A 12,219-nucleotide genomic window follows, 5' to 3' on the forward strand; every position below is an offset into this window, starting at 1 on the left:
ATCGCCCTCATGTGGAGGACAAAGCGCGGAACGCCGCCTCTTCCGACTCGCTTCTTCCAGCCCCATTCCTTCCGGCCCACTCCCGCACCATGACCTCCCAAAGCTTCAATCGCTATCGAGACGATCAGAGCGGGGAGCTTCTTGCCGCCCCGGCACTGTCCAAGATTCTCACTTCAGAATGTCAGGGTGAGGACCGTCGCTAATGAAAGCTGATAGCAGAGCGAGACCTACTCCCAAGCTGAACGCGGTCGACCGCTCTCCGTCTCCTTAGTCCTTCGCTTCCCTGCATTCAGTACCGGGAATGCCTTTGCCCTAGGCTGCCGCATAAGGGACACCTTCCGGAAGAATGAACGCTATCATCAGAATGGGACGGCAGGCATGGCTCTTGCGATCACTCTCTTCAGCGGTCTGACATTATACCAGACTTGTGTCGGCCAGGGCGTGACACCCGATAATATGGAGTGGCTCCACAGGAAAAGCAATACAGTGAAGAGGTTCGGTGTCTCCTCGTGGCTGCGTGGGCAACAAAGATTGGCCAAAGGCCGACCAGCTGATGACCCGTTGCTCGGGCCGGACTTTGCGGTATGTACGAGCAGTCTTGTGCACAGCCTGGGGCAGCGTTTGGCGCTATACTGACTTCCTTATGACGATTGACAGGCTCACGGCGGCGCATTCCCAATCTACATCGAGGTAAGTGCTGAGTGGAGTGGAGCGAAGCGAGCCTCAGGCCATAGTCTGATATTGTTCTGCTTGCCTTCACTGCATGTTCGATGCGAGCAGGGCGTAGACGTAGGGCCCATCGGGGCGGTCACGATCTCTGGTGAGTAAATCGTAGACTTTGAGATGAGTCGCTACTGCATCTGACCCCTCATCTCGCTCGCATGAACTTCAGGCATGACACAGGAGCTGGATCACGAGCTGGCCGTTCTGTGCATCACATCGTTCATTCAGGACTTGAAAGACGTGGTCTGAGTACTTCCTCTGTGCGAATATCACGGGTTGTCTATGAGACGAGTGCTGAATCTGCGCCGCCTGGCCAGACCATCACGCAGACATTTATGGGCCGTCGGCGGGTGTTGCTTTGCGGAACGCTGGTTGACGGCTGAGCTGCAGGCTGCCGCCCTTTCCGCCACGGCTGGCGTCATTATTGTTGCAGCTTCGCAATTTGTTCTCTGCTTCCCTATCGTCTGCCTCTTGCTCTACGTTCCACCTTGGCATTTTAGCTAATCCTACATCGTTCGGCTCTCTGGCTCAGCGGCTTGCCTGCTCATGTGTCGTCTCTTGGTATTCAAGGGCGTGGAGCCGATCCAGCTGTCCAATTTGGTCACGAAGCCAGCCCACTCCATCATCAATCAGGCCTTCGATGCTCGTCTTCGCCTGGACGCTACCCGATCTGTCAATGGCGATGGGTTCGGTCTTGGATGGTACGATGCTACCGAATGTGAAGCCGCGGAGTCATCTGCACCCCGCACCGCTGATACCGAAGGCGTAGAAGGTGTCGCCCTTGCAGCACCATCAAAAGACGCCAAGGACGCCAACCCCGAGGCGCCTTGTATCTTTACTTCTGTCACGCCGGCCTGGAACAATCAGAACCTACGACGGCTATGCGAGAAGATCCGATCGCCCCTGGTATTTGCTCATGTTAGGGCCTCTACCGCTGGCGCTTTATCGGAGACCAATTGCCATCCTTGGAGATTCGGCCGTCTGATGTGGATGCACAATGGACAGATCTCTTCCTTCTCAAAGCTAAAGAGGACTCTGCTGTCCTCCCTGAACGATGAGCTGCTGGACTTTCCACAAGGGCAGACTGACAGCGAGTGGGCCTTTGCGCTCTTCCTCAGTCATCTCGACAGGCCTCACAGGGAGGAGGCTTTTGGCTGGAAGGAGCTCAAGATTGCCATGGAGACGACGATTGCAGATCTCAATGCTTGGGCGAAGAGCAAGGGTGTGCAGGAAGTGAGTGGAATAGATCTGTACCTCAGGAGAAACTCGTGCAAGACACCTAGCTGACAATGCGAACTCCCTTGACAGCCATCACTGATGAATTTCTGCGTCACAGATGGTCTGTCCATCTTGTGCACTCGCTACGTGTCTTCCCTCCATGATGAAGCAGCCTCTTTGTACTTTTCTTCAGGTACAAGTTTCTACGAGAGAGAGAAGGGCATGTTCCGCATGCGAAAGGAGGACAGGCGACAGAACATTGTAGTGGTGGCCAGTGAGCCTCTCACGTTCCAAAAAGGTGAGCGGCGCAACATGGTATTCAAAGGTTGCCGCAAGACAAGCCCCTGACCATCTTTTGCATTGCTGCCACACAGCCGATTGGATGGAGGTGCCTACCAACACCATGATCATCATCACACCGAAGATGAACGTCCTTCAGATTCCCATCCTAGACGAATACTCCCCCATCGACCGGCCCCATCCTACAAGGGCGCCAAGAGCAGCAAATGCCTCGAAGACTGATGAGCTGGACAACTCCTTCCAATATCAAAGTCACCAAGCCAAAGCGTCCCATTTCACCTCTCCTCTGCAACGCATCCACGTCGAAGACGTCAGTCGAACTGCGCGCAACCGTGTGCCAGGCACTGGCGAGGCAGACGAGGAGGAGACCGGCGAGGAGTCCTTTCTGGAGAAGGCGCGACAGAGGAATCGGCGTAGGGAAGGTAGTACGCAGCGTTCGCCTGCTTTTGCCTTACACAAGGGCTTTCCACCAAACAGCCACGTCGGCCTTGGTGTAGCAGGCGGTGTCAGCAGCAATGCGGGGGCCGCTACCGCGGGCAATGCCTGAACGGTGGTGCACAGACGCAAGGACGGCGGACGATGACGACCAGGGGCAAGGAAGACGACCCGACTATACCCAAGCTTTCAATTAATCTTTACTAAACGCTGTACTTGTTCGTCCCCTTGTGCATCAGAGGGCAGTGCCGGTCGTTTCTCAGACGTGGTCAGAGGCATGGGGATAAGAGATACGATTCGAGAGGGAAAGAACGACAGTAGAGAGGACAAATCGAAGCCATTAGGCGGATCGTCGTCCGCTATGGTAAGGTGGGGGTCGGAGATGGGGTACTGTACAACAAGACTTCCATCGTTGCGATCGATGCCGAGGATCGTCTCGGGGTAGTCAGGGCGAAGGGCGGTCTAGATTGACACGCTAGGAAGAGCTCATTAGGACGGGGACGAGAGGCGACTTGCTTCAAGCTATCGCGAGACAAAAACAGTCCCTGTCTAGGCAGCGGAAGGGGTTGGGTCTCCCTTGGCCTTCTTGGGCTTGATGACTGAGGCAGGGTCGCAGACGAAACAATGGGATAGGAGTAGGTGATCAGCATTGGCTCGAAGTCACGCGTTACCGCGGTCAGTGGACGCGTCTCGTACTCACGAGCCTTGTTGATGTGCGGTAGAACACCACCTCCAGCAATGACGGCCCTAACCAGCGAGTCCAGCTCCTCGTCACCTCGGATAGCCAGCTGCAGATGCCTGGGCGTGATCCTCTTGACCCTCAAGTCCTTGGATGCATTGCCGGCCAGTTCGAGAAGCTCGGCGGTGAGGTATTCCAGAATGGCGCAAGTGTAGACTGATGCCTTGGCTCCGATGCGGATGTTGTTCTGGGTTCGTCGCTTGAGGTGTCGGTGAACACGTCCGACGGGGAACTTTGGGGGAAGCACGATCACATGAAGCAAGGAATTGACATATCAGCATTCGGATCGCGTTCAACCGTGGCAATGAGGGCGTGTGCTGGCGAACTCTAAGAAGAAGAAGACCAGCAAGCGCGGAGGACGGGCTCAGAAGAAGACCAGCTGACATGAGATCACGCCAGCCAATGGTACCAGCACGACTTGTACCAAAGCTCGGGTCGTGGCAACGCGAGGACCTCCGGCTGTGGATGCGCGAAAGGCATTGCCGGGTATCTAGGCAGAAGCGGCTGAGATGGCGAGCATCGTTCATGGGCCCGCTCTGTCCCTTCTGAATCCTGTCCAGAGCTGTACTGCAGTCCAAGCGGCGCGGATTGGCTCTCATTGCATCCACTTGGCCATTGAGCCGGCCAGGATTTCTCATGGCCAGCACCTTCTGCCCATGGCCATGGGCATCCATGCGCATCCATCGGCATCGCTAGTCTGTAGATGTCTGCGTTGCGCCAGACGGACCATGGAGCGAGTCAACTCACCTGCAAACCGGCTCTGCTGCTCTGAGTCACGGCCTTGCTCTTGCTCTTCTTGTCGGCGGCTGCTCCACCGCCGCTGATGGCGTTGGACACGGCGCCCATGACCTTGGATCCGGTAGACTTCTTGGAAGACATGACTATGAGGTGGTGTTGACAAAGAGGGGAGGAGGTGTAGCAAGGATGTTGTCGTTGGTGGTAGTGTTATTGGAGGAGAGGCAGACAAGGGTGGGGCAAAGGCGAGGAACGGAGAACAGGAAAGGAAAGAAGGGCGGAGTGGGAAGCAGGCGAGGCGTGGAGCATCGAGGCGCGCCCGTGACTGATGGGATCAGTGGCAAGTGTCCCTTTTCCGTAAAGAGGTCGGGCGGAGGCCATCTCTCACATTCGGACACCACGGCAGGGCAAGCCAAGGCTGATAGAGTGTGCGATAGGACTATGATACATGATCACGAAAGTTACGGAGCCGAGTGACAGGGGAAAGCAGGCCAAGAGAGAGGTACAACAAACACGGATCGCAGTTCGACTTTTGTCTCTGTCCCGCTTTTGACGCTGGAGTACAGTGCCGAAAGTAGCTTGACGTCGTCAAGACCTGCCTTGAGAAGGATAATGTTGCCTTGAGAATCTCACAGATTGCCGATGGCCCCTCGTCCAATCGTTGCTGTCGACGTCGGCCCCGGCTGCAGCTACCAGAGGCACAGTGGGGCCATCACCCATCAAGGTGCTCTCGCTCATAAGGCTCGCGTCGTCGCCTTGCTCTTCATAGATCCTTTGCCCCCTGTCGCCTCCTCTTCCGCCACTGCTTCCCTGCACTTGACTGTAGTCCCCGTAGCCACTAGCTCTGCCCGATCCCCTGCCCACCTTGGTGAAATCGTACGGCACAAAGTCAGCCTTTGCCGCCGGCCTTGATCGTTGCTGAGAAGAACCACGTGCACCACTCGTCTCTTCCATTCTCATCGAGGGCCCTTCGCTGCCGAATTGAGCTCCTTTACTCCTTCGTAGCTTCCTCTTCCTTGTCTGACGGATGCAGAGGTACCACAGCGCCAAGATGGTCAGACCGAGGACCAGAACGATGGCCACCACCACGGCTGCAATCTGCCCTCTGCTCAAGGAGAGCGCCTTGACAGAGTCGCTGTGAGGAAGCGAGGTCCAGAGAGAGTCAGTCAGTGGTCTCATGACTGAATGGCGGGCCAGAATTAGCAATCCCTCCTCTACACTCACTACCCTGCTTGCACGCCATCCGAAGCAGATTGGGTAACCCCCGACAGCGCACCCGCTCTTCGCTGGAGTGCAGGCATTGATGTACAGGGCCACGTAATTCGCTCAAAGCTGCCTTGGGAAAGCGCAAGGCTGGTGGAAACGTGAGGAGCCTTTCTCTAACGGTACCAGCTGGGGAGAGGAGGACTTCGATGGTCTAGCAGCCAACGTGGCTAGTGGACGCAGATATCGTGCAAGATGAGCCACTGGCGTCAGAAGAACAGGCAAGAGTACTGCCGCGAGCTGGTAGAGACAGAGGAAGGAGTAAGAGACAGAGAGAGGGTAGTTGGCATTCACGGGCTGTCACATAGAGGTGGGGAAAAACTTGGAGGAATGGCCTTGCTGCTTCTATTCTCGCTGGGGTCTGGGCGAAGCGGCAGTGTGTTGACGCCCCGGCGTTTGCGATTGATCGGGGCGTCTGCTAAAGGAAAGAGGCCGTACTGCTCTGATGCAGGCACCGCGGCGAGATCCAATGCAGCGGGGTGCGGGGAAACGGGCAACCAGAGGAAGCAAGCAGGGTCTGATTGAAAGGTGCAGGGGAAATTGCCGATGCCGCACACGCACACACACACACACACACACACACACACACACACACGTACGAGCACCCGCTACAAAGACTTCAATGACAATCGAGTCTGATGGTCCGACCCGCTCAGCCGGCGGCCAAGCTCACAATACCGTTCTCATACCACTAGAGACATACAGCCTTACACAAGCTTCCCTATGCTGCGAGGTCGTGCAAGAGAGCCTTAGTAACTGCCTCCGGATGAGTCACGACAATGAAGTGCTGATGTTACCCGGACGCAAGAAGACGAATAGGTGAGCTTGCACTGTTCAAGACGCGCAACGTTCCGGTCCTGTTTTTAGAATGACTCACCTCTCCTCCAGGAACCACTGTCAATCTCTTGCGCAGCTCATCGCCCTCTGGACCCAAGTGGTCGATCGACGACATCGGGACGATACTGTCGTAATCACCCCAGCTGAAGTAATGGAGCATTATTAGTAAACGGTAGGGAAAAGGAACGAGTCGCTTGTTCAGAAGCAGTCCCATTGTACGCATCTCTCTCTTCCCTTTCCTCGTCTACTCACATAGCAGACAGGCGCCCTCCAAACGATCGAATGACAGACTTCATGATAGCTGCCTGGTCGAAGATGGGGCCTTCCCGGAAAGAGCTGAAGTAGCTGTGAGGGAAGCCGGGATGGCGAGTCAGCTGCCAAGCCACGATAGGGTTGTTGGCAGGCAGCGGCAGACCCAGCCCGATGTTCTTGGTCAATGTCTGCATCACGCCCACAGATACGTAGTTGCTTGCATAGAGCCTACCAGCCTGTCCAATGGCTTCGCGAGGTGTAGCTCCAGCAGGACAGATCAACACCACCTTCTTGACACGGTCGGGGAAGTAGTGTGCAAAGTTTGCGACAATGGCACCTCCCAGCGACATTCCCACGAGATTGAAGGAGTTCCACCCAGGCAGCGCAGCGACTAGGTAGGACAGCTGGCTCAGGAACAGATCCACCCTGTGGGGCACTTGGGGCGAGTCCGAATATCCACGGCCGTAGAGGTCCTGGTTGCGCCAAGGAGAAAAATGGGGATCAGCGAGACGCAGATCGAGCAGCGAAACGCATCGATGCACTCACAAAGGATAGGACCCGATAGCCTGCTTCTGCGAGCCTGGGAGCGACGTTCTTCCAGACTGTGCTTGGTGTAGTGATCCCGTGGACGAGAAAGACTTTCTCGCCATCTTCTGGACCGAATTCGTAGTATCTGATGGGAGCCATGCCAAAGGTCATGTCAGCTGCTGCACCCAGCCAATGCGCTCGCTAGCTTCGAGTGAGGCCTTGGCAAGCATTCACCTGATCTTGCCTAGCGGCGTCTTTAGGAATTTCCCACCCGGGTAGACGTCCGCTGGGTAGGCGCCCTCCTTGTCTAGCTCTGGTGCTTCTTTGACTGCGGCCACGGTCGAGCGATCCAGCTTGGGAAGGAAGAGGTAGCCACTGGCGGCAACCAGCGCTACCGCTCCGGCAAGACCAGTGTACGGCCCTTGTACGCCATTGGGCGCATGGCTGCTGAAGACGCGCGAGATCTGAGCGATGGTCGAGTCAATTTGCGATCCTATAGTCATGATGTGATGGAGGTGAGAAGGGGGGAAGAAAAGGAAGGAATGAAGATACGGATTGAATGGTGTGGGTGCAATCAAGTGATGGCTTGTCGCTGCTCAGCGTGGCCCTCCACTGCCGCCATTGCCGCTTCCGCCTCTCTTTCCGATGCATCGGCTCCCCTTGCTCCTTCCGATGGTGATTCACTCTTCACGTATTTCCAACAGACTCAAGGTTCAGAGGCTACGACTTTAATGACTGACCGACGTCGAACATCTCTGCCCTACCATGGCTGACGAAGGAAGGTCTCAGCGACATCTCGGTTCGTACTACGTCGGAGCAGCTGCGCAATGCTCAGCCATGTCCTGACAAGCACCGCTTCCCACCCGGCAGGTTTCCATGAGCGCTGGTCCCTCACGCGTGACAATGTAGGCGCTCCGCCTATACTCGTCTTCATCGCAGAGTCTGAGGATTCGCTCCGCAGCAAGACGGTGATCAGGGAGCGTCTGTCAAACCGCGTTCATTTGCTCCTCCAGGCGTACCCTCTGCTCTCTTGCTGCGTAGCTGACGCTCGAACGCGGAGCCCTGCATTTGTACAGAGGGAAGTCTTGGCTGAAGAAGTCTGTAGCTTTTCAGCTTCTGAGAGTGCTACAAGCGCTTCGAGGCTCTTCTCAGATCGCTTCAATCGGCCTCAAAGCTTCGATGTGCAAAAGGGGCCTCTGTGGAAGGTCGACATCGTTGAGGACGAGGCCCCGGGAGCTTACTTTGTGGTCATGACTGCTCATCACTCCATGGTGGACGGACGAGGAGCGGCAAATCTCTTCCAATTACTCCTCAGCGCTGAAGCTCTCCCGGAAGAGGGAAGACTGCTCGGATTGCCCCCGCGGTCCGAGGATGTAATAGCAATGGCACCCTCGTGGTCGTACATCCTGCCGAAAGCCTTCTTCGGCCTGGTTCTGCCACGACTGCCTGCTCTTCTCCGGCACTATCTCACACCGAAGCGTCCGTGGCTGTGCGATCGAGCAGTTTTGGCATCACCTCACGGTGCACACAAGCGCACAGAAGTCATACATCTCCCTGGAGCTTCACCTACCCTTCGACGACTCGCCGCTTCTCACGGCGTGACGACCATCAACAGTGTCTTGCACTCGGCCTGTCTCGCCACATGCTTTGCGCTAGCAGGCTCGTCGACCTTACCCATGTATCTCGATTCAGCGACGCCCATCAGCGAACGCAGCCCGGCAACATGCACACCTTGCACCGGCAACTTCGTGGCTCTCTTCGAGTGGCGTGGTAGTATTAAAGCAGAAACGTCATTCTGGGGAATCGCTAAAGAGTATGGGGCGAGCATCGTCTCATCAGCTGAGCGCACTCGAGCTAGATATGCAATCGGTGCCTTAGCATTCCTTCCTAATTCGGACGACTGGCAGAGCACGCCCGAGAGACCTACGCAGTGGGAAGACTACCTTCTGACAAAGGCGCATGATAGCACACCATTTGGGGCCACTTTTGAGCTATCCAATCTAGGCAAAATTTATGCACCAGACTGGGTCAGCAGAGTGACTTGGGCGCAGAGGCCATCGATCGCCTCCACACCCCTGACTGTTGACGCTTGTGGCCGAGGAGACGACATCTGCCTATGCATCGGGTCTAGCGAGGGCGTTCTCGAACCCGAGTTGGCGGCCTTTGCTGAATCTTTGGAGCGAGTGATCAGACGAATTCTGAGCTTGAAAGAGCTCCAAAGCCCTACCTTGGGTGATCTTGCCCAACCGTAGAAATTCGAGACGTTGGCATAGCTGCCACCGGCGGCTGACGACCGGAGAGGCAGATGGACGCATCGCCTACTCTCAAGCTCAGAGAGAACCTACATGTCACCAGCCGCGCTGGCGATAGACGAGCCGAATTTCGTCAGCGTCGAAGCGCAGCCGTACCCTCTCCGAAGTACGATCGAGGCTCTTGCCTCACTTCGATTCTCTAGCTTGTTTGGACCACGTCACCTATGTCCGAGGCCAGGATGAAATCGAGATTCCGAATTGAGGTAGCCAGGATCTTGTCCACCTTCGTTTGAGGCCATATGCCCGGCGTGAATGTCAGAAGAAACGTCAGACGACCGTCGAATGAATAGGTACGTCCGCTGATCAGGGAAAGAGTGCGTCGCAGCATCACGTCCGCGTCTAACACTTGGACGTCGAGGCTGTCACCGCGATACAATGTTGCGATGTGGCGGTCTAAGAGGCCATCAGCAGTACAGACTATGGGGGGTGCACGCACACTAGATGGCGCCTTATCCTCCTGGGATGTAGTTGCTTGCTTCATGAGCGCCTCGAATGCTGTCATCAAGGAGAATGTCTCTACCACGGCGTTGCCTCTGTGTGCTATCACAATGGAAGTGAGCGCTTGCGCCAAGCGATGGACTGCGATGGCATCCTCTGACGTGGAAAGCCTGCCTTTGCGAACATTGTCGGTGAGCGGCTTGCAGGGCAGGACGTTGAAGGTTACATCAATGGCATTGCCATAGAAGGATTTTGGTAGCGGAATGAGATCGCGAAGGTTGATGGGAAAGTCGTAGTAGATCTGGCTAGTCTCCACTGCTGGATATACCTCCAGCATGGCAACAAGGAAGCAAGCTTGCAGGAGTTGGGAGACGGTCACGCCGAGCTGCCTACACCGTAGCAAAGCGCTGGCAGTTGCTTCCGTTGACAGTCGCTGCTTTGACATGCCCATGGAAGGACTCATCTCCGCATCCTCCATCGAGGCGGGGCCAAAGAGGTGTCCATTCTGAGGGAGATCGCCTTGGTCAGTCAGTTTCAAAGGACGGGAAGAAGACGAGACGTGCTGCGCGGCTCACAGGAAAGTTCATTGCTTCGATCTGCTGCTGCGCCAACTCAGAGTGATCTGCTTCGATGATATCAGAGTTGAGATAAGTCAGGAAGGATGGCTCCGGTGTTTCTTTGCTCCGCCTGCTTGCTGCACCGGACGCCATAGCTCCCAGTAGCGCATGCATCACATGCCACACGCCCGTTCCGTCGAAGCAGAGGTGAGACGTACGAAGCGTCAGAGCGACAGTGACTGTCGAGGTTGGATCTTTTGTAACGTCGCTCTCTAGTATGGTCGCATCGAGGAAAGCGTGACCTTGATCATTGAATGGGCAGGCTGACTGGCAGACTTGCGCCGTGGCTTCTTGCAAGAGGCATTCCGGCGAGATGCTCTGCACTTCGGCTGTATGTACCTTGAACGTAGCGTTGGCCCACTGCTCCTCTTGAGACTGTTCAAAGTCCTTCTGGTAGACGAATACAGGGACACCTTCGTCCGAGAGCTCCGCAAGTACAGAGAGCGTGGGGATGCGAGTGTACAGAGATCTCCACGCCTGACGGATGAAGCGAGCGACATCGCCGCTTCCACCTGCTGCATCGACCTTGATGAGGACGCTATGTACCATACTGGTTGATGAGAGATTGTTGCGAAGGCGATCAGATCGAATTGCGGCTGCCAAGGTTGAGACGCCGCCGAACTCACTAGAACTCGCAGTATCCACGGCCGGTTGGCTGCGTGCTCGTGTACAGGCTTCGCTCTGCGCTGATGAGCGACCTGGTCAGCCTCGACTTTCCTGCATCACGAGTCCACTGTAGGCGTCTGCGAAGCTCGTCTGTCTTCGAGAGGTCCATGGTGAGGCTGGCAAGGGTTGACGAGTAGAGTGTCTAAGAGGTTCTTCCTGACCTCCCTCTCTTCCCGCAAAACGCGGTATGCGAGGTCTGAACAGGGCCGTGCGGGGGGCGGAGTCCAGAATTGGCGATTGCCTTGTTCTCTTGTTCTGTGGGTCAAGGAGTGATGGACCATGTCGCCTCTTCCGGGGCCCGGGGTGAGCCCTGCGCTGCGTCAAATACTTCCTACTCTTTGCTTCCTACCCTTCTTGTCATATGCCCCAGCCTCCTCTTCTGTGCACGCGGAGATATGTTCGATTGGCATCAGCTCAACCTCGAGCGCGGCTACCCCGGCGAAGGCCGAGAGACCGTTGTCATCTATTGTGATGGAGCCGCATTGCGAAATGGCAAGACCGGGGCTTCTGCTGGGTATGGTGTCTGGTTTCAGAGGATCTGTCATCGGGACTCGAACTGTTATGGTCCGGTAGAAGGACCGCAAACGAATCAGAGGGCGGAGCTGACGGTGAGTCTGTGTCCTCAGTCTGGGAACAGTCTCTCCCAAACCTACTAACCTAGGCCAGCATCACGTCTCTTCCTTGGGTCCTCTACGAAGGTTCTGCTCTTCGCCATAAGATCAGCCCCATCAGATCCCCTCTGGTGATATTCACAGACTCCAGGTACACCATCAACTGCCTCACAGATTGGGTGGTAGGTACCAGCGGCTATGACACTTATGGAGCCATGTACGTGCTCACTTGGCCGGCTCACCTTCCCAACTTGGTCCTTCGCGCAGAATCGGTGGCAGTTGAACAACTTCACTAACGCCAAAGGGCTATCTGTTGTCAATGAAGATCTCATACGCGATGTAATGGAAGTACGAGAGGCACATGATGGCAAAGTTCGTCTCCAATACGTACCGGGACATTCGGGAAGCTATGGCAACGACCAAGCCGACAGGTGAGCACGCAGGGGACGAGTCACCTGGCGACTTTGCTCCTGACACTCTTGCTTTCTTCGATCTTGCAAGACTTGCCTGCATGGCCGCTCGCGAGTATGAGCAATACTATTGAG

At 56.0% G+C, this 12,219-nt stretch overlaps 8 protein-coding genes across 8 annotated transcripts; 4 read left to right on the forward strand and 4 right to left on the reverse strand.

Annotated features, from left to right (window-relative positions):
* Positions 1–59: 59 nt before the first annotated feature.
* On the forward strand, positions 60–1,248 carry BCV69DRAFT_283721 (hypothetical protein). Its single transcript, XM_025492805.1, has 5 exons — positions 60–186; positions 272–582; positions 658–690; positions 781–820; positions 893–1,248. The coding sequence occupies exons 1-5, from the start codon at positions 90–92 to the stop codon at positions 970–972; spliced, it is 561 nt and encodes a 186-aa protein (XP_025346769.1). The 5' UTR covers positions 60–89; the 3' UTR covers positions 973–1,248.
* Positions 1,249–1,269: 21 nt separating this feature from the next.
* BCV69DRAFT_299923 (N-terminal nucleophile aminohydrolase) lies at positions 1,270–2,788 on the forward strand (the record flags this gene model as incomplete). The annotated part of the gene is made up of 3 exons (XM_025494390.1): positions 1,270–1,956; positions 2,032–2,239; positions 2,316–2,788. 3 exons carry the CDS (start codon positions 1,270–1,272, stop codon positions 2,786–2,788), a joined length of 1,368 nt encoding a protein of 455 aa, XP_025346770.1.
* A 73-nt stretch (positions 2,789–2,861) lies between these two features.
* On the reverse strand, positions 2,862–4,337 carry BCV69DRAFT_283722 (histone-fold-containing protein). Its single transcript, XM_025492806.1, has 3 exons — positions 4,163–4,337; positions 3,377–3,647; positions 2,862–3,275 (listed from the first exon to the last, which is right to left on the reverse strand). Exons 1-3 carry the CDS (start codon positions 4,292–4,294, stop codon positions 3,226–3,228), a joined length of 453 nt encoding a protein of 150 aa, XP_025346771.1. The 5' UTR covers positions 4,295–4,337; the 3' UTR covers positions 2,862–3,225.
* Positions 4,338–4,526: 189 nt separating this feature from the next.
* Positions 4,527–5,852, reverse strand: BCV69DRAFT_283724 (hypothetical protein). The gene is made up of 2 exons (XM_025492807.1): positions 5,375–5,852; positions 4,527–5,285 (listed from the first exon to the last, which is right to left on the reverse strand). Exons 1-2 carry the CDS (start codon positions 5,449–5,451, stop codon positions 4,739–4,741), a joined length of 624 nt encoding a protein of 207 aa, XP_025346772.1. The 5' UTR covers positions 5,452–5,852; the 3' UTR covers positions 4,527–4,738.
* A 165-nt stretch (positions 5,853–6,017) lies between these two features.
* Positions 6,018–7,533, reverse strand: BCV69DRAFT_313369 (alpha/beta-hydrolase; the record flags this gene model as incomplete). Its single annotated transcript, XM_025495025.1, has 5 exons — positions 6,018–6,200; positions 6,291–6,393; positions 6,503–6,975; positions 7,049–7,175; positions 7,265–7,533. The coding sequence occupies 5 exons, from the start codon at positions 7,531–7,533 to the stop codon at positions 6,135–6,137; spliced, it is 1,038 nt and encodes a 345-aa protein (XP_025346773.1). The 3' UTR covers positions 6,018–6,134.
* A 175-nt stretch (positions 7,534–7,708) lies between these two features.
* Positions 7,709–9,381, forward strand: BCV69DRAFT_26708 (hypothetical protein). Its single transcript, XM_025490822.1, has one exon. The coding sequence runs from the start codon at positions 7,858–7,860 to the stop codon at positions 9,280–9,282; it is 1,425 nt and encodes a 474-aa protein (XP_025346774.1). The 5' UTR covers positions 7,709–7,857; the 3' UTR covers positions 9,283–9,381.
* A 100-nt stretch (positions 9,382–9,481) lies between these two features.
* BCV69DRAFT_299928 (hypothetical protein) lies at positions 9,482–11,172 on the reverse strand (the record flags this gene model as incomplete). The annotated part of the gene is made up of 3 exons (XM_025494391.1): positions 9,482–10,285; positions 10,356–10,947; positions 11,024–11,172. The coding sequence occupies 3 exons, from the start codon at positions 11,170–11,172 to the stop codon at positions 9,482–9,484; spliced, it is 1,545 nt and encodes a 514-aa protein (XP_025346775.1).
* Positions 11,173–11,458: 286 nt separating this feature from the next.
* On the forward strand, positions 11,459–12,218 carry BCV69DRAFT_299929 (ribonuclease H-like protein; the record flags this gene model as incomplete). Its single annotated transcript, XM_025494392.1, has 4 exons — positions 11,459–11,671; positions 11,725–11,856; positions 11,942–12,105; positions 12,176–12,218. 4 exons carry the CDS (start codon positions 11,459–11,461, stop codon positions 12,216–12,218), a joined length of 552 nt encoding a protein of 183 aa, XP_025346776.1.
* Position 12,219: the final 1 nt, after the last annotated feature.

This window comes from Pseudomicrostroma glucosiphilum, assembly GCF_003144135.1.
Source record: "Pseudomicrostroma glucosiphilum strain MCA 4718 unplaced genomic scaffold BCV69scaffold_10, whole genome shotgun sequence".
Taxonomy (NCBI): Eukaryota; Fungi; Basidiomycota; class Exobasidiomycetes; order Microstromatales; family Microstromataceae; genus Microstroma; species Microstroma glucosiphilum.